Raw genomic sequence first — 26,474 nt, 5'->3', positions numbered from 1 at the left:
TATTGGCTTAAATGATGCATAAACTATCTAAAAATAATATTCCAGCATAATTATAAGTGGGAAACATTAAAAAAAATTCTTACAACTTATTTTTCGAAGCGCCGCCGAGCGCTTTGAAATGTTTAAAAATGTCACTCCGTCACGCGCAGCATTTTGAAGCGTTGTAGTCAAGTCGGTATTTTTATATAGGTAGAAGTAAGTTATACTTTCTCAAATTAAGTGTTAATTAAATGCGAATGAAAGTTTAAACGCCGTCGTTTGGATAGTAGCGCCGAAATCGGTATCAAGCGGCAAAACTGTTATTGATATAGTGACTAACGTTGCTGCAATCACTTATAATGATAGTTTTCAAGAATTACTTGCTATAATGAGTACACTTGAACTGAAGATTAGCCACGAATTTTATAATTATTGTATGGAAATCGATAAACGGCGCGTTCAAGCTGCAAACTGCTCAGCATCAATAAACAGAAAAACGCGCGGAAGGACCTTACATCGCTTAGAAAAAAGGCTGAAGAGCAATATTTAGGCTTGGAAGAAATGTTTTACGGTCCTGGGATAGCAGAGTGAAGGTAAAAAAATCAGCAAGCCAATATTTTCAATTTTTCATATAGTAAACATGTTTTGAAACTTTAAACGCGATTATCTCAGAACCATGTTTTTCAAATTGGTGTGCAGCATAACTCGGGCAATTTATATTCGATTGACTTGAAATTTGAACTGTAGCTTTTTAGATTATCTATCGAAGTACCAATGATTTTTACGATCAATAAATAATTACATTTTTTATAAACGATTTAAAATCAATTTTTCATCGAAAAAAAGTAATTTTTGTTTTTAAATGCATGTCAAATTTGTAAAAATCAATATTTTTTAATAATCGTTGGTACTTCCAAAGAAACACTAATATAGAATATAAAAAAAATTTTTTTATCCCTATAGATGCTGTATGAACATTGCTACTCTGCACGCCGTTTATCTCTTCGAAAAAAAAGCGTTCTTAAGTAACTTATTGCCACGACGCCATTTTGTACTTTAAATAAAAAAAAAAATTTTTTTTGTATATCTTAAAACTTATATAATAAACCCTGTAAACTTTAGTTTGATTGCTTTATTAGTAGTGGAGAAAAAAATTCATAAAAAAAGCCTCATTTTTCAGCACGCCTGGGTAGTATAACCCCTTAAGGGGGTCGTTCCTTGTAATTGCAAATGCAGCAAAACAAGTGCTATTCGATGCAATGATGAAAAAAGAACATTGCATCCATGTGGATAACTTATAGAAAAACCTGCATGCACCTAATTCATGTAAATCACGCGGATTCCATGTGGATGCAGAAAGCAGAAAGCTTGTTATATGGGACTGAAATAACAGATTAGCCTTTGTCAGTGGTAAGTAAAAAAAAACTACAATTTTCTATTACTTTTAACTTTAAATGCGTTTTTCTGAAAACAGCATTTTTATAACTGATGTGCCAGATTGCTCAAAAACTAATCCATTAATCAGCCTGATATTTTGTATAAATTTACTTTATAATATTCTCTTCTAGATGAATGTAAAAGTTTTACAAAAAAAAAATTTTATATCTTCTTTTAAACAAATACCCCAAAACATTTACGTGACATTCACATGGAATCCGCGTGATTTACATGAATTACGTGCATGCAGGTTTTTCTATAAGTTATCCACATGGATGCAATGTTCTTTTTTCATCATTGCATCGAATTCTTTTATCTTCGAAATATCTATTAGATTTTTTGTGGATATATCTGTTAAGAAATATAGAGAATTTACATACAAGGATTTACAAAAGAGCAATATCGATCGGTAATTCGCTTTTTACTTTTAAATGGAAAAACATGCGAACAAATAAAAGCGAAGTTGAATGCTGTCTATCCCCATAGATCCAATTTTTCCATCCAAAAATAAAAAAGCGAATTACGGATCGATATTGCTCTTTTTCCATTTTATCGAGAAACACAAAACACGAGTGATACAACTGGCTACCAAATAAAAACTAACTTATGAATTAGTCTGAAATTTAGTATGGTGTCGTTTGACAGTTGACAGTACACGACGGTAATGTCAACTTCACTCAGCAACGCCACGTGTCTTCAAACACGGGTACTTATTGATCGACCCTCGTAGATATTTCGAGAAACGCCGCGCGCTCATTCACCAGTTAGTACACGGCGCCGACAGGCGGCGTAACTATCTCGGAAATAAGGTGCACTATATAAAGACCATCCACAGCACGATTAAGACAGGTAATAATTAGCTTCCTGCCCGATGTATAAGAGGACTGTCACATAATACTTTTATGATTTACTCATTTTAATTGGGTGAATGATTCGCTACAAGAAAAGTGATCTTCACTCCAATCAAATGAAGAGATCACTTATCAAGCGAAAAATTCATTATTATAAGAAGTTAGATGTCACTCCGCTTCGAATGGCCGTATTTCACTATCGCTTAAAGTAAAATTCCATTTTTTTAGAGTAACATGTCACTCCAAGAAATTTAGAGAATACGTGAATATTAAGAGGATGTTTCTAAAGTTCGTAAAATTTTTACGTGGTTACTACGTCAAAATTTTCGATCGCATCCACATAGATTCTAATACCGTTTTTGAGCAGATATCCACTCGAATATTCACATGCATTTCATGATGCCAATCTAGCATTAACGTGAATATCACGTACTGTTTTATTGAGGCGAGGCAAAATTTTTAGCAAAAATTAAAAAAAAATTTTTTTAGTGGCGCCATTTTGTTAATATCAATTTTTTAATTTTTTAATATTTATTTAGAAATTATAGTCATTAGATAAAAAAATATTTATGGTTTTCTGTTCCAGACCACTTTGAGGGATGCTAAGTGACCGTTAAGTGACGCTATAACACCGTTTTGAACCAATAAAAAAAGAATTCTATGATATGTATTAGTGTATATACACACATACATATATATATATATATATATATATATAATTTATATATGTATTATTTTAGTTGAATTTAATGAAAAGTATTATCTTGGATTTATGTGATACATAAATAAATGTGATATTTTCCAACCATAAATATATATATCACTTAGATTGAATTTGATCAAAAGTACTAGGATTTGTGATTTTTTTCCTTAAAGATAAACCACTTGGCGCCTTTTTTTTACCTTTTTGAAAAGGTAATTTTGTTTGGATAATGTATATACAAGGTGATTGAGGCCCACGATACCCGTCCACTGCGCGTTTATTCGCACATTTTAGCAATTTTTCTCAAAATTTTATGTAGTCGATTCTGAATGTTACCCGTTCGTTGTACTTATCTCGATGCTTTTTATTTTTCTATAAGGTACGTTTGTACGTTTATAGTCAATCACCTTGTATATATATTTAATAATATATATGTATATATTATATATATATGTATATAAATAATAAAAATATGTGTATTTATGTTTATACATGTAGTACCCTTCCGATTATTTTGAAATTTAAATATATCATACTAGGAAAGTCATAAATTTTTTCTATAAAAAATGATAATGGTACCCCATCTGGATCCCATGAAAAAAAAATTTTTTTAATTCTGACAATTTTTTTGACCCGTATTTTTTGAAAAAAATTCCGTAATTTTTTTATAACATTGTGGAATTGAAACCAATAATATATATTTTTGTTATTAAAATTGGTTCAGCTGTTTTCGAAAAAATTTTTTTTATTTTCTTTTTTTCCCCCATCACTCCCATAAAAATTATTTTTCAGATATAATACTTAAAAAAATTTAATCTTATATCAATGCCAATTTTTTGTAAAAATCTCAATCAAATCCATGCGGGGGCAGCATACACGTGCTTATCCTGCTATGTCCTTTATTTCTTTAAAAACAAAATCTAGAGAATATTCATATTTCCGTTTTTAAATAATACATTGGCACAAATTTTAAGATCCTTCTATTGGAAAAAAGAATCACACAACAAGATTGCTGTATCAATTAAACTATAAATAGTACCAATTTTACAGCAAAGAGGGTGTTGCGAAAAAAACGATAAATATCTACCTAAGAACATGTTTTTATAAAACCAGTTAATTTTAATCTTGTTGTCCTCTACCGTTATTTTTGAGTTCAATCATTTTGTTTTGAAATCCCCGATTTATATTACAAGTTTAGTCACTTAAGCCAGGAACTCTATATATTCGTTGTATTTAAAAGCAAACTCTTTAAAAAAAACACACTCTTAAAGAAATTGTGTGTGCGTTAAAAAATAAATATGCGTAAAATATGTGTAACAATAAATTTCTAAAACAATTGCATTATTGGCTAACAATCACACCGGTCAGTCCTGTCTATTCTTCGAGTAGAAGATACAATTAGAAAATATAAATGTGGTAAGCGAGTACATTTTCTCATTAAAAAGATCAATAACATTTAGACATAATTTATAGTAAGTTTTATATTACCAGGTAAATCTTGTTTATTGGCAAGAATTAGAATCGGCACACCCGCATTATCCGGACTTCTTGCCGTCCTAGTAAGCTCCATTTTTGCTTCTTCGAGACGCTCAGTGTCGCAGGAATCAACAACAAAAATGATACCATCGGTACATCTTGTGTAAGATTTCCACAATGGCCGTAGCTTTTCTTGTCCACCGACGTCCCATACAAGAAAATTAACACCTGTTAACAAAATATTACATTTTAAAAAGAAGAAAACCATAACAATGTAACAAGGATCTCTAAAAGTAGTGCCTACAACTTATTAGATTTATAATCAAATCTTTTCATCCATGCATAGAATACCGATTGTCGCAAAAAGTTTTCAAAAAAGCTTCAAAATTATTTCAACTTTTCTCACTTCATGTACAATAATTTTGAAAGATTCTACAATATATAATATGAAATTTTGCAACAAAAATTTTTCTAAAATCACATTTAGTAAATTTGAAGGTATGTTGAATATAATAAAAAGTTTTTATATTAATAATTTTAAAAATCTGCGAACGTATGCGATACTGCCACAAAATGGATACGATGGACTTCTATTTCTCGTAAGTAAAAATCACACATGACAGAATAAGAAGCATGAAGAGCTCTTTCAACAGTGTTTTAATTGTAGGACATCATTTTTAACAAAGTATAAAATCAGTTAAAAATTTTAGAAAATAATATAATTTTAATAATTTTAATTTTAATTATCAGATACAATCGACTCTTAGTGTAATAATATAAAATTAATCATAATTGCTTAAAGCTGGGTGTTATTAACTAATATGTGTTGTGTTTCCTAGAATTGCAATTTGTACAGATGTTTTGGTGCATTGGTTTTGGTCATCTTCAGTATAAATATATATATATATATATATATATATATATACATATATATATATATTAAATTTTAAAATGTATCGCAGTGCAACTAACCTAATAAATCTTTAGAATAGTAATTCGACTACTCAAAAAAAAATAAGGAACACTTTTTGTATACTGAAAATTTAGGCTATTTTCAAACTGCCGCAACTCAGCAAAAAATCATCGTAGAAACAAAATCCAAAAAGCGTTTTAAAGTTTGAAACTTCTTCTTTCAAATGCTTTTTGGCAATTTTAGTTATCTTTTTTTTACCAACGTGGCACAATGATGAAGCTTGACCCGTTAAAATGAAAATTTTTTATGCAAATTTGCTGCGCTGCATCTCGCGTGAAAAAAATCATAGAATATTTTTGTTACTTGCATTTTAGAGCGGGAACTTTTCCCTTTAATTTAAGTGGTTGTTCATTGCTGTACGATTTTTTTTTACCGAGTTATTGAGATTTTAATAAAAAAAATGGTCATTTTGACTTTCATCGGTTATTACTCGTGAACAAAACAACGTACAGCGCTCAGCAAACAAACGTTGGAAAGCTGAAAGTTGGCACTTTTGAATGCTGTTATTAATTTTTTCACAGATTTACTTTTTCTAACAACAAATCGCATTCAAAGTTTACGTAAAAAATCGCATATTTTACGGTTTTCATTTAGTTCAAAATACTGTTGTGAAGAAAAGCAAAGTTTTATAGTACGATTACTCCCCAGTAATAAACATTAACGTTCATGAAATAAAACATTTGTATTCCACATATTTATCATTCTTGAAATTGCTTAAAACGTTTTTTCAACAATTTTTCTACACCCTTTTGACCAAGTTACAAAGTCAACCTTACATTTCTTCTTAAATGACGCTTACCGCCGGCATTAGCGTTATCCAATGTGCATCATGTGGAAGATGCCGATCGAATAGAGGAGCCCTTTCTATTGGAAGCACAGAATTTGAATGTAAACCATTTTTGTATAATAGAATCTGGACAAATTTTTTTATGCGAGGGAAAATGCAAGGAAGATTTAAAGTGAAAGGAAAAAGAAATTTTTATGGAAAAGAAAGGAAATTTTAGACCACTTTAATAAAAATATTGTTCATTCTAATATATCAATATTTAGTTTTTAATTATTATTCGGAGTGTATTAATCTACTGTGCATTAGTGTGGAATTTATTTTAAAAATATAGAATTTGGCGACCTTTCCCAAGGATAAATATTAGATTGATGCACATAAAATGTCGAATTTTTGGCAATTAACCGGTTCATAGATAATAACGCATATGATATAATTTGCACAAAGCTTGGTACACTTACGTTTTGGTTGCATAATTATTAGCTCTTACCAGTTTTGGCACAAAACATGGATTTCGCGTCTACCAGTGAACCAGTTAAAAATATTGATTACTGTTTTAGCCAAATGAGTTTAATAGTGCGAGCTTATGTACAATTTAATCTTATTATTAGTATATTCATATAGCTTTTTCAAAAACGATTTAATTGTTTTATTTATTAAAATAAAAAATATAATTTCCACGGAAATTCATACAATTTTCTTGTATAGAATTTTTGAAACGTAATGCTGCTTTTCTTCATTAAGTGTTTTCTCAAAAGTTCTCTTAACTTTTCATGCATGACTTTTTTTTAGAATAATTTACATCTAATTCATAATTTATTAAAGATTTTTTGGCTGATTATGAATATGTAGTCAAAAATTTGAAATAGAAAATTCATTATGGTGGATAAAAAAATTATTCAATTTGAATGAACTTATTTCAGGATTTTTGCCGATTACAAATATAAAATCAAAATTTTTAAATTCAAGGTATCAGATCTGATATAGCTAAAAAAATGTAAAAAAGTAAAGAAAGATCAAATAAATTCATATTTTGTAAAATTTTTTTGAAATAAATTGAACAGGATAGAATAGAACTTTACATGTGTGTAAACATTCTTTTATATTTTTCATTTATTGTACACAAAGCGTGAAAACAATTGATAGCAAAAAATTACACAATTTAAAATATACAATTACATGTTTCTAAAAAGTAATCATATTTTTTATACCAATTAATTCGTCTTATTATTCTGTGTATAAAAGTATTAAGGTACAATTATGAGAAAATTAATAGAAAAATTCTTACGAAAAAGTAGTACTAACACTCAGTACTCCGTATTGAGTGATCAGTATTGGGAGTGTTAGGATCAGTACTGAGAGTATTAGTATATTAATACTCATGAATATTGCAGAATGGTCAGTACTTTGCCTATCAGAGCTTACAGTACTGGCAGTACTAGAAGCAATAATATTCATTAGTACTTTAAAGTATTGAAGTGGTATCAGATTAATACTCGGAGTACTATCAGCGTGGGAAACGATATATAACTCGTCAGTACGCTAAAATTTTTAACATTAATTTTATAAATACTTAAGGCAATATCTACATTCTTATTATATATTACTTAAGTCGTATGATTCTTTTCAAATATTTGTTTATATAAGTTAATCTTATATGTTTAAAAAGCAATACCAAATTTTAATAAACTAAATAATTAACTTTAAGATCTATTTAGTATATATCGTATAACAAATTAAAAACATTTGTGAAGTTTAAATATAAAAAAATTGTACGTTGTTTTACAACACTGTATGAAAACTTATAAGCAAAATTATAATGCAAATATAAAATTATAATATGAATTCGGATTAACTCCCAGACAGCACACAATATTTATAAAATATTTACAAAATATTTATAATAATTGTTTGAATATTTTATAAATATTAACCGAAATATTTTATAAATATTTTTGTGATCTTGGATTGAACAAATCATAAATATTTATCGTAAATATTATAAAAATATTTATTACGATATATTTACGATAATTATGTAAATATTTGCGGGTGCTATGTCAGCGTAGTTTAATTATATGCTTAGTTATTGCTACACGAATACTACGCTACCCAAGTAGAACAAATAATCATATAAAAGATTATGTCAAAATAACGTCATTTTGATGTCACCTCCTTTTGTTCTACTTGGGTAGTACTACGCTTGTGCTGCGGCTATACTACGTTAGTATTCAATGTAAGTACTACAAGAGTACTGAATGAGTACTGAAATGAGTACTAAACGAGTATTAGGACGAGTATTAGAGAGAGAGTACTTAATGAGTGGTGAATGAGTATTAGATGAGTACTGAGGAGTACTGACGAAGTACAGGCTACATTAGTACTTCGAAGATCAGTATGGTCGAATTTAGTAGTACTTTGAGTACTTATGTCTCCAGTACTTTCACCAGTACTTTTTCCAGTATTAAAACCAGTACTACTTTTTCATAAGGGAAGAGACTCATGAAATGTTATTAGTATGCAATATTAGTATGTCATAATCAAGATATTAAATCTCTATTGAGGTAAAATCTATCTGGAATTTAACTGCCAGAAATTTAGTCACAAAAAACTGTATTTCTATGATCATTTATAATTCGAAAAACATTAACATTGTTCCCGCTGAAAGAAAAATCAATTTTTAATTAAAAAGGTCAGTTAAGGAGATTATCGTTGAAAAGACTTAGACACATTAATTTTGAAATCATATATTAGAAAAAATGGAAGATTGTAAGCTACGTACCTTTAGCTTTCCCAATGCCGCCGCGAATTCTCTCGCAGTTGAAGCCAATGGTCGGTACAGTATTGAGATACTGATCAAATTTGAGTCTATACAGAGCGGTTGTCTTCCCGGCACTATCAAGACCTAGCATAGCCACGTGAAGCGGAGTTCCCGTAGGAAGTGCCTCAAGTAGACCGCCACTCGTGCCGCTCCTACCCATCCCAGCGCCCATCCCTTTCTTTCGTTCCGTCGTTCTTGCTTCTTTTCGACAATTCTCTTTCTCCCGTTTTTTTCTCTTTTCTTCTTTGTTCTGATTTAACCTGGCATCTAGATTTCTTTCTCTCTCTCTTTCCTTCCTTTTATTCCACGCAAAATATCTATCTCTCTTCTCCAAATTCTATCTTCGATATTCATAAAAAAAACTCTTGAATTTATCCACTACCGCATCGTCTGAAAAACAAGTGCATTCTACAGTTAATGTCTTTTAACTGATTTCACGTAAAATATAAGTGCGCAGACTTAAAATATCTGGTCTAATAAGTAAAGCCAGTCAAGGTCAATATCACTTTCAATATTGACTGAATTACAGTGAATCCTAGTTTTCTTACTCACAGACATTTAATTTAGAAGCAAAAACATTTTATACATATGTCGAATGTACGCGCACGCGCACGCGCGCGCGCGCGCGCGCGTGTGTGTGTGTGTGTGTGTGTGTGTGCCATAAAAATTTCTTTTGAAAAAAACTTTCACCCTTTTTTTTAGTATTGGTTGCGAATAAGCGGTAATTCTCTTATTAGCGTATCTATCACACAGATCAGGCTCATTATTTATATCGTCTAGGTCAAAAACAACTTCCTGAACAATGTATCATTGTCTCGCACGCAAAGTAGGCTGCGAAACCAGACAGTTGAAGAAATAGAGTCGGTTCTTTTCGGGACCGGTTCCTCCGTGGTTTAATGAATCCGAATAATCCGGTTTGCTTGCTCTGTGAACTGTTTCTGGGTAACATCTTATGTCTTCATCAGTTATCGAACTTTCTCTAACGCCTCCCATCTTCCTCCCTTTCATATGTGTATTTTTCTCGCAGCGATTTAATAATTACAATAATTACATGCATCTTGCGTCGCTAAATATGTCGACATTTTCCGTTCGTCTTTCCTCGTTTATAATGAATGCAATCTCGTCAAAAAGAACGTAACACAAAAATATACTGTTATCAATAAATAATAAGTAATACCTAAATTTTAAAGAATTAACATAAAAAATTTTTTTTATCTTTTATAGTTTTGTCGATATTCGCCCTGAAAGAGAAAAACCATTTTTTTTAATGGGGTGTTTTACTCCCTGCTTTTAGGTACTTTAAAAAAAATACGTGTCTTATTTTTAGCTGCTCTACAACATATTTCAAGCTCTCTATATTTAAATCATTTATTAACATCACTTTTTTGCGTTTTTAGTACATATCATGTTTGTATAATGTTCATCGATTATATTTTCACTGTGATGAAAGATTGCACTAATAATTTTTTACTTATTTACATTGACATATATCTTTAGGTATAGCTTTAATATTCAGATATGTAATTTTCTCATTACAAATTTCGAATAACATCAGTTTAAAAATCAAGAAATCTATTTGATTTTATTATATCAGTTTTGTTAAGTATAGATTTAATATCACAATTAGTACATGATTTTCCTACGTTAATTCAATGTGAAAAATTATATTGCATTTATTCTTCAAAAGTATATAACTTTAAAATTTTCAGGTAAATGAAATAGTATTATGTAATTTGTATGAATTTCTATTTTCATATAATTACATTTCTGGAGCCACAAAAAAGAAGGCATTTTTTATAAATTTTTTTCAGAACCAAGAAGCAAACTATAAAATGAGACTTTTTGCATAATAAATAACTCCTTTTGTAGTTCTCATACAAATTTTATTACAATGATTTTGTTAAAAAATCCTCCCCCCCCTCCCATCGCCATATAGTCAACCATCCATTCCGCGGTAACAATTATTTCTCTATCCCTGTTTAACCAAAATACAAAAACCAAACGTCATCTTAAAGAAGAGTAAATTTTTTTGTCGTTGTATCCGATTTTTTAAATTCAAATAATTTTATTTTAATTTTATAAAATTGTATGTAGACACATTGTAAAGCCTCTTAAATGACAAATTAGTTTTACGTGTGTGTGTACATGTGGAAAATAACTCAAGTGAGCTTTTTCGCGCAAGAGAGATCTCAGGATCTCAGGAGTTCACCAATTTTAATTGGACTGATCACAATCAAAAGCTCACATCAATATTATATAATAAATTGCTATTACATTTTTTATTATGATTTTAGTTTCTGAGATATTTTAACTGAAAGTGAATTTGACAACTAAATTTCAGATAAAGCTTAGTAGCGCCGCGACATTTGCGCAGTGATGTTTGCATCACGCGGCACGATTTTTTATGTATTTGGCGTCGCGTCGCTATCGCATTGGTTGATACACTAAACAAATTAAAAAATCATTAATATAAAAATTATTTGCTAATTATTTGCTATCTTTTGATGACAAAAAAAATTTTTTTCTCCAACTAAAAAAAAATTATCAGTGACTAAATAGCTTAATAGCTTAATAGCTTAATAATAGCTTAATACCAGTGACTAAAATGCTTTATTAAACTATCTAATGCGTTATTAAACTATCTAGCTGGTAATTTCTTTGACTAGTAAAAAAATATTTTTTGTCACCAAAAAGGTGACAAATAATTAGCAAATAATTTATATATCATTAATTCTTTAAGTTGTTTATACGTTTTTTTTAAGTGTATATACGTTTTTTTTAGTGGCTAGACAGTATAATATTAAGCCATCTAGTCACAGATAATTTTTGGGAACCGGAGCAAAAACATTTTTTGTCACCAAAAGATAGCAAATATTTAGCAAATAATTCATGTATCGTTAATTCTTTAATTTGTTTAGTGCATATATGGTTTTTTGTAATGATTAGATAGTTTAATATTAAGCTGTCTAGCCACCGGTAATTTTTTTGGCTGGAGCAAAAAATTATTTTCGGCAAAAATAACAAATAATTCCGATATAGAATTCAATGTTTTCTGATGATATTGCTCAGCCAGCTTAATATACCTAGCGAATCCTGCACAATGTACAATCACAATTTCCAATGGTCGACACCAAGAATAATGAATATAGAAAAGAATCGAAAGAAAAGAGAAATTGCGAAAATGTTCTTCATAAAAAAGAACTCACAATTATTCAACAAAAAGATACACAGAGCTTGATTGATATATGTAATAATATTATAAACTTGACTTAAAAGTATGTTCTTTATTGTTATAAACGTTTCGGTTTCCATATGTACATACTTACATTCAGTCTCATATTGACATTGGTAGAGTACAGGGGCTCGATTCTTGAATTCATTTGCAAGAGAAACGTATTCGCAAATTCTGTTTTTACAGAAAAGTTGAAAATTTATTGGCTATCGTATGGCTTTTAACCAATAAACTTGCAAATTTTCTGTTAGAGCGGGTATTTGCGCATACGTTTTCTTGCGAATGAATTCAAGAATCGAGCCCCAGATGCTATATAACATCTTGTTTTTTTAAATTTGTAATGAAAGGAGGAAAATTTTAGTTCCTCGTAATTTTTTAATTATGTCCGTAACGAGGAGACACGTAACTTCACAATAATTAAACATTTTTACAACTTTCACAGGATTAACAATAGTTTTGGTCTTTGAATATCCTTACATTTTATACTTATTTTGTAGATAAAAGAATAACTCTGTAGGAACAGTTTCATGGATTGTGTTTCCTGATTCGACGTTATCGTACCCTGCGATTTTCTTTTTTCACTTGATAAGGACTTAAAATTAAGGGCAAAACATTGTGTATTCTGAATATCTAACAATAAAGATTTGCCAGTTAGTCGACTTTACAATATTATTATTGGAAAATATTTTTACTTTTTTTAATTTCTGAAATCCTATAATCTTTTAAAATAAATTTAATTTGAAATTAATTGATTTAAAAAATGTAATTTTTTTCTTCTTAATTTTTCTAATTCTACTTAATTTTTCCTCAATTTAATTTGCAGAAAATTCTTTGATTGTAATTTAAAACTCATCAATACATCAACATTTTCGCTAAAAAAAACATCAATTTTTAATTAAAAACTGTCATAAAATGAACATCTGATTTCAAGTCATCTTGTATAAAGATCTAATTTATTTGATACCTGTGACATACTAAACCTAGAATCACCGCTAAATTGTACGAGCGATATTACGAACATCGCTCATAAATACGAAAAAGAGAAACGCGAATTCTCCGTGTGTCCAATTTTGAGATACCTGCATCAAGAATCACTAATGATGAACAGCGTTAGAGAGAATTCAGCCGTTGGTAGAAAAGCAGAAAGTAGAAAAGCAGAAAGTAGAAAAACAGAAGCCAATCAGAATTTAGTATCGTGCTGGTAGCAAACAGTGCACTCTGCTCTTCTGCTTCAGAAACTGTCGACTACTAACGCGAGTTCTGATTGGTTTTCTGCTTTTCTGCTTTCTGCTTTTCTGCCAAAGTCTGAATTCTCCCTTAGTGCTAGCTACTTCCATGGTGCATTATCGACTCTCTAAAATGCGCGTGCGCCATTTAGTGCTGCACTACCGTTTATGTTTCTCTGTTGTATACGTGTTATTATAATTGTGTATACATGTTTACATGTATACATTTACATATTTACTATTGTATTTTTGTACATTTTACGTCTCTGTCTTCCAATATATATTTCATAACTCACATTTTACCAAAATAATTTCAAGTAACTGTAATTTTTAAAAATTAGTCCAAATTGCCTTCTCTCATCAAGAGAAACGGGATAGTGGTTCACGCTAAAAGTAAACGCGCAACGCAAGACTGATTGTGTAATATTTATGATTATTTTTATATATGCACGATTTATAAGCGTGTATATATAGTGCAGATGGACACGTTGCAAATGAACACAAAATAATGTAAATGTTTATATATACACGATTTGTAAGCATCCCCGATTATTAGATCTCAAAAATAACTGAACTGATTAAGTTTTAACTAAGTTCAATAAATAGCTTGGATTTGAATTATACAATTATAAAAGTGTTTTTATTTCATCTCTATGTACCTACGAGCGAAGATATCGCAACTCAAATTCCGAAATATAAACTTAACTCTCAGGGTACCAACTATAAAAAAGTTACGATTAGTACCAAACAAGGTTAGCATAACTCTTCAACTTTGTCGTTCATATCTCCGAATAAATTTAATCAATTTTAACGCATTTTTTTAATTCGACAGGAAAAAACTCAGAATTATATATGCATATATATATATGTATATATGGGATGTAACATATGGATATACTATATGGATATACTATATGGATGTATATATGGGATATACATTGGATATATATGGCAATACATACATACATACATACATATATATATATATATACATATATATATATATATATATATATATATATATATATATATGTGTGTGTATATATTATACATACATAGACATTATACACAATTCGCTATTTTATTATTACCTGATATTCCTCGTTATTCCTACCTTCTTCCCCCTCCCCCTCTTTTTGCGTAAGTAAGGCAACCTTTTTTTTCTTATCCAATATACAATTCTAATTAAGAGTTCTAATATTAAAGAAATGTAATATTAAGTAATTAATATTATAAATTTTAAAGCTAAAAAGTCGCTAAAAAAATCGTCAGAACGATTAAAAATAACAGAGAGAGAGAGAGAATAAAAAGCATGTCCATAAAAACTTTTATAAAGAAATATACGTATAAACTCTTTAAAAAAGATGCTTAGCACTGTAAAATGTGTATCCAAACAAAATTACTTTTTTAAAAAAGCCAAATGTGTGTAGGTGTGTTTTTTTAAGAAAAATACCAAAAATAAGAAGACAAAAAGTTTTTCTCTACAAAAATAATAATATGAAGTAAAAGTCAACTATAAGAACAGATATTTATACAAAATTTATTAATTATCACTTTTTAACAAATCACTTTTTAACTTATTACAAAAAAACCGCTTAAACGGCCTTAATGATTAAATGATTAAATGATTAAAATCAACTAACGGGATTATAGTGAAGCAAAAAAGACTATGTTATTAATATCTTTCCCCTCTTTATCTTCCCTCCGCTTCCACTTTTCCTGCTTATCTCTCTTTCTTGCATCCTCCTTACCCCTCTCACTCTTCTTTTCTTCTTCCATCTTCTCCTTGTGCCCTTTCTGTCCTCTTCCGTCCCCCATTTTTTTCTTCTCCCTTCTTCTTTCTTCCCTTTCTCTTTTCTCCTCCTTTCTTTCTTCAATCTTCTTTTTTCTGTTTCTCTCTTCTCGTGTCTCTACCTCTTTTCTTTTCTCCTCCATTTCCTCCTGCCTCCCCCGCATTCTCTTCATGTACTCTGTTTCTTACTCTTCCTTTCTACTTCTCCCCTCCTTTCCTGCTCCTCTCTTTTCTTGCCTTCCCTCTCCTTCACTATACTCCTTCGTCACTAATCTTCTCCGACCTCTCTTCTCTCTTCGTCTTTCTCTTCACTCCCTCTTTCTCTAACTTTTTCTTGTTCTTCCTTTTCCGTTTCTTTTTTCTCTTGACTTCCCCCTCTTTCTCCTCCAAGCTCCATCCTTTCTCTCCACCCTACCTCTCCTCCATTTCCTTCCTCTCCTTCTAACACTTCCGGATCCCCCGTGTTTTACTCTCCTCCTTACTGCCCTTCTCTCTTCTTTTCTCCTCCTCTTCCTCTCTTCTTTCTTCAATCTCCACTTTTTTCTCCTGCTCTTCCCTTTGCTTCCTAACCTTGCAGTCTGTCCCCTTCTCCTCTTTTTTCTCCGACCTCCTCTTGCTCTCCCACTCCTCTGTGTTACGACTCATTTCCTTTTTTCTTCTCCCTGCCACTTCCTCTTCTTTCTTCCGCACCTTTTCTTTTTTCTTTCCTTTCTCTAATCTCTTCTCCTTCCTCTCTTCATCTTTTTTTTCACTTCCTTCACACACCTTTTTCTTATCATCACCGTCATCTCCTCTAGACACCTCCTTATTGCTCTTAATTCTCCAACGATCTCCTCCATTCTTTTCCTCTCCACTTTCTAACTTACAATCGTCTTCCTCGCTCACCGATCTCCTGACTGCTTTAACTTTCTTGTCACCTCCATCTATATCTCGTCACTCGACAATCGATCCTTATCGATCCTTATATCGATATATCGATCTATTGCATACTCTCCGATTCTTACTTTCATCGCTTACTGCTGTCATCTCCTGGCCTCGTCACCTTTCTCCTTTCTCTTTTCTCTCCCTCGATCCGTCATCGATATATCGATATACTGCGCACCCAACCATTTTACATTTACACCGCCATCCTCCAGCCTCGGCTTTTTATCTTAACCTTCTTTTTTTGTTTTTTGGCGCCATCTCTGTCTCCTCTTTCCACCAATTTCCACCGCGTCATTCTCACGCCTTTTCACTTTTTATTTTCACTCCACTTATCATCTTCCTTTGCCGACTATTCTTTCACCCTTCAATTTCCCTCCAATCTCTCGATCACTTTTACTCTTGTTCTTCCCGCTACTCTATATCTCCTCCCTCTCAAGCTTTTCTTACATCTGTTTGCCACTTCTAAAATCGGAATCGAATATCTCTCCTGCTATACAACCGCGACGCTCCTCTCTCGTTTATGTACTTGACATATCTTTTTTATCTTTGTAAAGTTTTTGATGATAGGTTATTATTTTTTCATTATTTTATTTGTACAAATAATTTTTATATTGTATAACATTGATAGTTTATTACGTTCTAACACACCGGGCACGCTATGTTTTTGCTTCACTATAATTCCGTTGATTGATTTTAATTATTAAGCTCGTTTAAACGCTTTTTTGTAATATTGAAAAGTAATAATAAATAAATTTTGTATAAATATTTGTTTTTATAGTTGGCGCATTTACTTCATATTATTATTTTCGTACAGAAAAATTTTTTGTCCCTTTATTATTGGTATTTTCCTTAAAGAACTACACACGTACACACACTTGGCGCTTTTTTAAATTGTTTTTAAAAAAAGTAATTTTGTTTGGATTGATTCTACGCAAAAAACCACGCCAAAAATACATACAATATGTCCATTTAAATAACCTGTTTATTACAAAAAATTTATAGACAATTTCTATGTGCATAAATGGGGACATTTTCGCGTAGAATCAATTGGCGTAGTTTATTTTAGTCTAGAATAATTATTTGTTAATTTGTTTTATAGCTTTGTGTTGCTGGGAAATCATTGCTAAGAACGCTGCCAGGAACCATGTTAACACTTTTTTGATATCGTAACTTGTTTCGCTGTGGGAGAGAGCAGTTACATGCACGTAGAAATTGTTTAAAAATATTTTGTAATAAATAGAGGTATTTACGTAAATATATACATGTTTGTGTCGTGGTTTCTTGCGTAAAAAAGATTGGCGTGATTTATTTTAGTCTAGGATAATTATTTGTTAATTTGTTTATAACAAACTGTTAAAAAATTTTTGCAACTAACTTTTTGTTGCAAAAATCATTGCTAAGAACGCTACCAAGAACTGCGTTAACACTTTTTCGATATTGTGACTTGTTCACCACGGGACATAATGGGTTAAAGTAACAAATAACACTTTATGTTCACTTATTTTTTGTTAAGTGATAAGATTTTGCATTAAACTTTACGAAAAAACAATTAAAATCCTTTTTATGCAAAATTTGATTTTACCTAATATTGCAGTTTTGTGACATTCTATACCAAATAGATGAAAAATACCCGTGAAAAGAATTTTGAACTAATTGAAAAGAATTGAAATTTGAAAAGAATTGAAATTTGAAAATAATTTTGAATTTTGACTAATGTGTAGAATTTCAAAGTCCCTCCCCCCCCCCTCGAATCCGGCTCCTCCACCTCTCTCCGTTTAAAAACGGCGCACACTTCAAAATTTGCCAGAGTTACATTAACTTTGGTACCCCTTGGTACTTTGGTACCCAGAGGGTTATGGGCATTACTATCAATCTGTGTTATAGAGTTTATACCAAAAATGAAAAAAAAGTTTTGTTACGTCCAGCCTTATAGAATTAAAATTTTTATTTAAATGGTTGGGAGAATATTTCAAAGAAATGCAGATAAGGCAAGGAAGAACGTAACAAAACTTACAACTCCCGTAGGCACGCAGATGAGGAAAGGTGCCTCAGATCGAACGTACTTTTTGTAACTGGAATATGTGCCGATAAGTCCGTTATAATCCTGTTTCCAAATCGTGCGCTCGTAAGCTCGTAAGTCCAAATTTCGAGTCAGCGAATTGAATCACTTTAACTCGGGACTGAACCAGATGTAATCTTTGGTCAGGGGGAAAAAGGGTAGGTCATTTAAGAATTTAAATAAATAGTAAAGTTTTGCTTAAAATTAACAAAATGTTTATTCTAATAACATTTTTTAAATAGGAATACAACTTAGACGCTGAAATCGTGATTTGAAAAGTAATTACGATAAAATAATCGAATTTAAGACGCATACTAAATATGTAAATAATTATACAGATATACAAATGTGTGGTGTGCAAAAAAAGGGAAACAGAAATAATTTTTCATTTTAATTCTAATGTTTAATCTACACTTTCTTAACGTTTTGATGTGCCAATCTACGCTTTCTAAAAGTTTCGTTTACGCTTTTATTAGTTCTTCGATTACATTAGATTTACTCCCCCTTGATACTTGATTTACACTCTATTTTACCGCTTTATTAACGTTCCTTTTACATTTTATTTTCACCAAGGATATATAAAACGTCGTACGAGCTAGTGTAATTTCAAAGTAGGTGCACTAAATATGCTATAAATAAACAAAATATATTATAAATAAATATACTAGTTCGAGCAAAACAAAATTACTTTTTCATTATTAATCCTGAATAACATTCAGAGAAAAAGAACTCTGTCCCTTCGCCTGTACCCACACCCCAAAATTATTGTAATCTAAATTAATCCAATATATAAATAATATATGAGAAAATTATACATATAATAGACCAAGAGCCAGCAAGTTAATCCAATATATCAATAATATATGAGAAAATTATACATATAATAGACCAAGAGCCAGCGATAAAAATTCAACGTGACTCGGTACAAGGGTTTTTATTAATTTATGCTTAAAATGTTAGTATTATTCTTAATTAAAAGAAAGCCCGATTGGCAGAAGGCAGTCTGGGGGCTGGAAGCGTGGGTGGGCGACCAAACACACAAATTTTGAAGAAAAAAACATGATAAGGTACAAGGCTGAAAATTGGTATTTACATTGTTTTTGTAAATGTAATGAAGAAAAAAAATTGGCAGAAGTGTAGGTGGAGGCTGAAGGGTTGGCAGTAGTCATCAACGTTATAAAAAAATTACTGAAAAATACGTGATAAAGTACACTTTTTTGTTATTCTTCTTTTTTATCGTATTTTTCAATTACAATTTTTATGTTGAATTTACCACCCTTGACGGCTGGCCATGTTGTCCCTTATGTAAATTCACTGCTGGGAGTATTAGTATCACCAAAGGTGCGTTCCACTTAACGCCCGCAACGCTCATGAGCGTTGCTTATCCTTGTTTAATATTTGATAACCAACAAGGATGAAATGATTCCACGGTCGTTGCGAGCTTTAAGTGGAACGCACCCCAAGAAGAGGGAGTGACAAGCGCGAGGTTGACACGGCATAATGTCTCCAACCGCAAGAGGCGCTAATTGTCTTTTAAAACAATCAGCGCCTCTAAAAACAATCGCACCTCTCGCGGTTGGAGACATTAAGACGCCGTGTCAAATTGTGAGTGTCACCCTGCCACTATTTGAAGAGCGTATAATTTATTTATAAGCTAGTCAGTTGTTACTGAAATACAGAGAACGTGAGACTTATATATTATTAAGATAAATGCAGATAATAAGAAGCGTAAAAAAGCATCAAGAGCATAATAGAATGCAGAGTAAGAAAAAAATATTAGAGGTAGCAGCTAGCACATCTCAATCGTTGGTAGCATTATTTAAGAATCAAATGTCATCAGCATCAATTGAAATGCACAACAATAATCTTGAAGTACACAGTTGCTCAACAAAAATAACAAATAATGAAGAGCAAAACGAAGACGAGAGCGACGAAAATCACATAAGTAAAGCTATAACGAAAATAATCTCTACGGCGGCCAAAATATTTTAACAAAAATAACAAATGACAAAAAGCAAATTGTGGACGAGGGCGATAAAAACTGCGAAAGTAATAATAATAAAAATAAGCAACATGAAAATATAGTCAGAGAAGATAATTTTACTAGCAGAATCAGATAATGGTAAACGCATTTAAAATAAACATAATCAATAAAGGATAACTAATTTGCATTGTTTAATATTTGTACTGTTTAATATTTTTTTATAGAAATCGCTGAAGTAATAATGCCAGAAAAACTGACTAAGGACCGACCGATTAATTTTTCATCCACATGCTACCGATCCATTTTTATTTAAAAATAATATAACGATGGAACCAGACGACATCAGGCATTTACTCAATGAAGGTGCTTATCAGCCAGGTCTTAAAGACGATTATAATTATTTTCCCGTTGACTCTCATAATAGGCGATTTAATCCTAATTGGTACAAAAATGGCGACGTCATACGAAGTTGGTTGGTTTATTCTCCACGAGCTAACGCACTATTTTGCTTTCCATGTTGGTTATTTGCATATGATAAAACATCTAATCACCGTGGGCTAATGCACAAAAAGGTTTCCGTAATTTTTAAAAAGCATCGAAAAAATATGTCGGCATGACAGTAGCCAAAATCACATAAATGCTCAAAATAACTTAGCGATCACAAAATTTAGGTTATTTAAAAATAAAACAGTTTGAGATCAGCCATTAAAAGCAGAAAAAGATAAAATTACGCAAAATAAAGAAGCGCTTAAAAATTTTTTAGATGTAGCACTTTTTCTCGCGAAACAAAATTTGGCATTTCGGGGCCATAGAGAAGATGACAATTCTACAAATAAAAGTAACTTCATTAAATTATTAGAGCTCATAAAGAGGTATGATTCGGTATTATCTAAGCACTTAGCCAATTCTAAACAATATGCAAAATATACAAGTCCGAAAATACAAAATAAATTTTTATTTTACTTGATGGTTAAGGAAGTACAAAAAGACATATGTGAGTTAAAAAAATCTCAATTCTTTTCAGTTGTAGTAGATTCAACAATTGATCTGTCCAGAGTAGAACAAACGTCCTTATCAATTAAATTTGTCAATGAAAATGGCGAAGTGAATAAAAGATTTTTTGCTTTTGTGGCATTAGTCGGTTGTTTTGCTGAAGATTATTATAATTCAATAATCGAACAATTAAAAGTATTTAATATAAATTTGCAAAAATGTCGCGGACAAGCTTATGATGGAGCATCAACTATGTCGGGCCATATTTCTGGCTTGCAGGCAAGAATAAAAAATGATGTACCTGAAGCAATATTTGTGCACTACTGTGCGCATAATTTAAACCTAGCGCTTATCGATTCTGTAAATGTATGCGCCGATGTGAAATCGTTTTTCGGTACTTTAGAACAAATATATGTATATATTACTGAAAGCTTGCCTAGGTTAAAATTGTTTGAAGAGGTACAAAAACAAATAAATGATACTGGCGATAAATTATTAACATTAAAAAGAATTTCTACTACCCGATGGAGTAGTCATCATAGTGCAGTAAATTCCATCAATTTGAAAGTTATTATTAAAACGTTAGAACAAATTTCTATTGGTAAAATTGTTAATACTATTGGAAAGCTAACATCTGAAGCTAGGGGTATATTGAGTTATATTTTAAGGTTTATTATGTAGTTTTAGACACATTAATAAATGCAATTGAAAATAGGTTTGAAGATTTTTTGAATTTGGGAATCAAATTTTTTTGTTTGAATATATTTAACAATGATAGCGATAAAGATAATATGAATGCCCTAAAAGATTTGGTTATATTCTATCAAAGAGACATAAAATCAAACGTAGTGAACGAATATATTTTATTTTAGAAATTGGTTAAGTCCTTTAAAGCTGATTTTCCAGCTAAAACGGTAGATGACGTATTAAGTTTCATACTATTAAATGATTTAGAAACAACATATCCAAATTTGACAAAACTAAATAAAATATTTTTAACATTGCCTGTAAATACTGCAGGAGCGAAAGGAATTTCAGTAAATTAAAACGTATTAAAACTTATTCAAGAACGACAATGCTACAAGAAAGACTTTCTAACTTAACTGTTTTAAGCATAGAATCAGAATATGCGAGTCATCGTAATTTTGACAATGTACTAGATACATTTAAAAATATTAAAAATCGAAGAGTTGACTTAAAAATTTTTAATTTATAGTTTATAAAGCATAATTTTGTTTCTATATAATTTCTATAGGGTAAAGGCGGGCATTATGGCCATAATTTCTATTTGAGATCATAATTTTTAAACAGCTAGCTATTTTATTTCGTAACTTTCTGAAATTCTAGTGTATTTAATAAACTTTAATGACAAAATGTCTTGATCAATTAAAATCTATCCATATTCGAAGAAAAAAAAATCTGAAAGCATGCGTTTTGGCTATATTAAACGTGAAGTGGGTAATATGGCCAACTATAAGAAAAGTGTACGAAACAGTAAAATTTTACAAAAGTGAGGTAATTTTAATTGTACAGAACATAAACATTGAAACATTTGAAACGTCGGAGTGAGGTTAGCCGGCTCGCTCGAATCTCGGGCTTGCTTTCTTTCTCTCTCTCTCCTCTTCACTCTCTCTCTCTCTCTTTACGTAACGCTGTCGTGCTCTCACAATCACTATTTTCTTGCTTCGCTGTTATTGTCACTCTCAGCACTGGCGTACTCTACATTCTGTTATACTCGCTGCTCTCTCGTTGCACTGACTGGCCATATTAGCCGCCGAGCATACATTTAATAATGTGCATTATAATTACAAAAATAATGGGCAAAGCACAATAAATTTATCATAAAAATATAGCCAAGGTTTAGATTTTAAAATGTGTAATGAGAAAAGCCAAAATTATTTTGTTTTAATTTGAAAATCTTGCTTAGTTGGAAGTGCGATGTCTGACTTTGATATGTATATTTTGATGATTATAGAGAACAATGAAGCACCAAATCACAAATAACAACAAAATAGAAAGGTTCTTGTGAGTGAGTCCCAGATGCGCACAGTAATAAACGGACACAGCAGGCTGAATGAAACAGACACAGACCAAATACGCACGGACCAAACCTATGTGGTGCAGAGAATGCTTTGCACACACACACACACGCGCGCACGCACGCACGCACGCACGCACGCACACACGCACACACGCACACACACACACACACACACACACACACACACACACACACACACACACGGGGGTGCAAGGGGGGCTTCGCCCCTCCTCCTGCACCCACCCCGTCGGTAGAGGTACCCGAAAAGTCGCAACCCATTTGGTAAGTTTGTAGGTTACTGTGTCCGTTTGGTCCGTGCGCATTTGGTCCGTGTGCATCTGGTCCGTGCGCATTTGGTCTGTGCGCATTTGGTTTGTGTCCGTTTCACTCAACCTGCTATGTCCGTTTATTACTGTGCGCATCTGGGACGCTCCCGTTCTTGTTACCAAACTTCAAGGATAGCTGCAATAATTAGTTTTTATACATTATCGATGTTTATCAATGTTTAGAATATTTAATACGGGCATTGTGGCCATATTATCTGCCTGGCCATAATGCCCGCCTTTACCCTATATATTGTAGTTTGAAAAGTAAAATTTTTTGTTTCGCCGTATTTATTTTATTGTATCTTTTTCATAATTACCTATGTAATTATTTCTTTAATTGGAAATTGCATAATATAAATGTTTTAATATCTAATTCTTGTTTACTTTTCTGCTATAGAAATAAAAACAGATTTGCAATAATCTGTTGCAATATTAACTTATACAGAAAAGTATAATTAATACTACTAACGTTTTAAATTGTTTAGAAAACGAGAGATTTAAATTGAAATAAAATTTTATTTCCAGCATCTTCCCCTCTTCTATTTTATTTGAATTATAATTCAATTGTAAAAGAAATAGAGTTTATATATTAGCTATATTTTTTATGTAATTGGCGCCCCTTTCATTCTTTGCCCCCTCTGCCCCTCAAGCTTAGGTACGCTACTAATTCTGCCCCGATCATGTATACGATAGAAAATTCATGTAAGCATTAGGGAAAAATCTTAAAAACAAATCGTATCGAAAAACACCATCTAATTATAAGTACTTTTAGCGATTACAGTATTTAAAATTATGTACGTAACGATAAATTAGCTTATCTCAATCAACTTTCATGTGAAATTTATAAATTCGCTTTCAAAATCGACCCGAGTTACTTCGCAACTCTCATTCACTTAGAAATGATCTTTACAATCTACGAAATTGCCTCATTCTTATCACAACCTGTTGAAGCAGTTCACAAATTTTCCGCACGGTTGCGGCATCATACAATGAAAATAATAGTACTATCCTATTCTACCCCACTATCTCATTCTGCCCCGGGTTTTCTTACATCAAGTACCGATAATTAGAAAAATTCGTGCCTCAAAAGATTAATAATTCAAAAAAATTCAAAAATATTCAAAAAAATTGTAATAAAGGCTTTATTTTTAGTTATAAGTGTTTAATTATTTACATGTTTTAAACATTTACGGAAATATTTAAGTATTTATAATCAAAACTTAACCACAATTTTATTATTTTTGATTTTTACTTTATATTGCAGAAATGTTAATTTTATATAATAATTCCTTTAGTCTTCTTTAGAAGAAAAAATCTTATACATGCTTATACGCATTAAATATTGAATTGTTTGTCAATTTAATCGCAAATTTATGATTGTAAATTTATGATTGTAAATAATTTCTCTTTGTATAAATACTTTAGATAATTTATGCAAAACTGTTGCAATTCTAAATTTAATTATTCCGTAAATAAACAAATAAACTTTGTTTACATAAAACAACTAATCTCTGCATCGCAGTGAAACCTTACGTAAACTTTCTATTTCAAATATTCAAAATATTTACAAAATTGTTTATATTGTAAATGCGATAGAAAAATTTGTAAATTTGTTTTACCAAATGTGTGTGCGTGCGTGCGGGCGTGCAAGCGTACGGGCGTGCGTGCGTGCATGCAATGTAACCATATATCTTTTTCATATTTATACATACTAATATCTATTCGTGTATAGAATCACATATTAATGAATAAATACGTTTTTATTAATGAAAATGTATTAATTAATGAATATAATGTTTATTAGACTTATTATTATGTAATTTTTCATTTGAATATCTTAAAACAGCAAATATGCAAGTTGATGAAATTAACAACTTTAATCCTTTATATCTCGGGAACAAAAAGCCGGCTTAATTCAAAATTTTCTAAGGATTAATATTTCATGATAAACTATCATTTAGTAACAAAATCCAAAGGGCCAAAACAGGCGATTTTTGGTCTGTTTTTGCAGTCACTCTTTATATAACATTATGGCGTTTTCCTTAAGGGAATCCTAAAGCCGTCTGTTTTACCGACTATTCCGTTAAATCAAATATTTCCGAATTAAATTTACAGAATTGAAAATTATTTTACACGTTCAAAGTACGGTAAGAAATAAAGCGAGAGATAATTAATTCAAAACCAAAAATGCAAAAAAAGTTCAAAGATATCTGCTCATGGAAATATTTGCTTCATATACAAATAATGTAGCTTATACATACAAATAAGTGGTATTCGATCCCCTCTTTGGAATAAATTGAGTAATAGGGTCACATTCAAATTACAATTAAAAACCGTAAAAAAGTTTTTAGACTAAACAGACTTCATTAACAAATCCAGATACAGAATGATAAAAAAAACAGTCTAAAAAAATTTTTTTTAATTCTCGGAAATAAGATTTAATTTATAGACTGACATTAATACGTATATTTTAATTCTGGAAAATTCTGGAAAAGTATTCTAAATCTGTAAAACAAATACATACAAAATCTTGTTAACGTTGTGCACGAATGACTCTACGTTATTGACCTCGATCAGGTTTGGCGACCAGTTTAGCATCCTCTTAAAGAAGCACGTGCACGCACACACGCACGCACGCACGCACGCATGCACGCACGCATGCATGCAAACACACGCGTACGCAGACACGCGCGCATACACTGGGCGCCTTTTTTACCTTTCTCAAAAAGTAATTATGTTTGATTATATTATTATATAAATTATTGTACTCGTATTAATAAAATAATATTATACAATTATCATTTAATAAGTTACTGGAATATTGCTAAGACGATTTTAAATTGTCAAACTAACATCTAGTTCTGCTATAAAAT

General features: G+C 31.1%; 2 protein-coding genes across 3 annotated transcripts in view; both read right to left on the bottom strand.

Annotated features, from left to right (window-relative positions):
- The window catches only part of LOC105838994 (ADP-ribosylation factor-like protein 4C), a 77,974-nt gene that overhangs the window by 22,706 nt on the left and 28,794 nt on the right, over positions 1–26,474 (bottom strand). For both annotated transcript variants that reach the window (XM_036286504.1, XM_036286505.1), the window contains exons 2-3: positions 8,986–9,414; positions 4,459–4,674 (exon numbers count right to left, since the gene is read on the bottom strand). In XM_036286504.1, coding sequence (XP_036142397.1) covers positions 4,459–4,674; positions 8,986–9,196 — 427 coding nt within the window. In that variant the 5' untranslated portion in view covers positions 9,197–9,414. The remainder of the gene's footprint in view (positions 1–4,458; positions 4,675–8,985; positions 9,415–26,474) is intronic.
- LOC118645785 (vicilin-like seed storage protein At2g18540) lies at positions 15,716–16,300 on the bottom strand. The gene is made up of 2 exons (XM_036287494.1): positions 16,279–16,300; positions 15,716–16,197 (listed from the first exon to the last, which is right to left on the bottom strand). The coding sequence occupies exons 1-2, from the start codon at positions 16,298–16,300 to the stop codon at positions 15,716–15,718; spliced, it is 504 nt and encodes a 167-aa protein (XP_036143387.1).

The sequence above is a fragment of the Monomorium pharaonis genome, chromosome 5 (assembly GCF_013373865.1).
Source record: "Monomorium pharaonis isolate MP-MQ-018 chromosome 5, ASM1337386v2, whole genome shotgun sequence".
Lineage (NCBI taxonomy): Eukaryota > Metazoa > Arthropoda > Insecta > Hymenoptera > Formicidae > Monomorium > Monomorium pharaonis.
The sequence above is the reverse complement of the archived record's forward strand: the minus strand, read 5'-3'. Positions and strand labels throughout refer to the sequence as shown.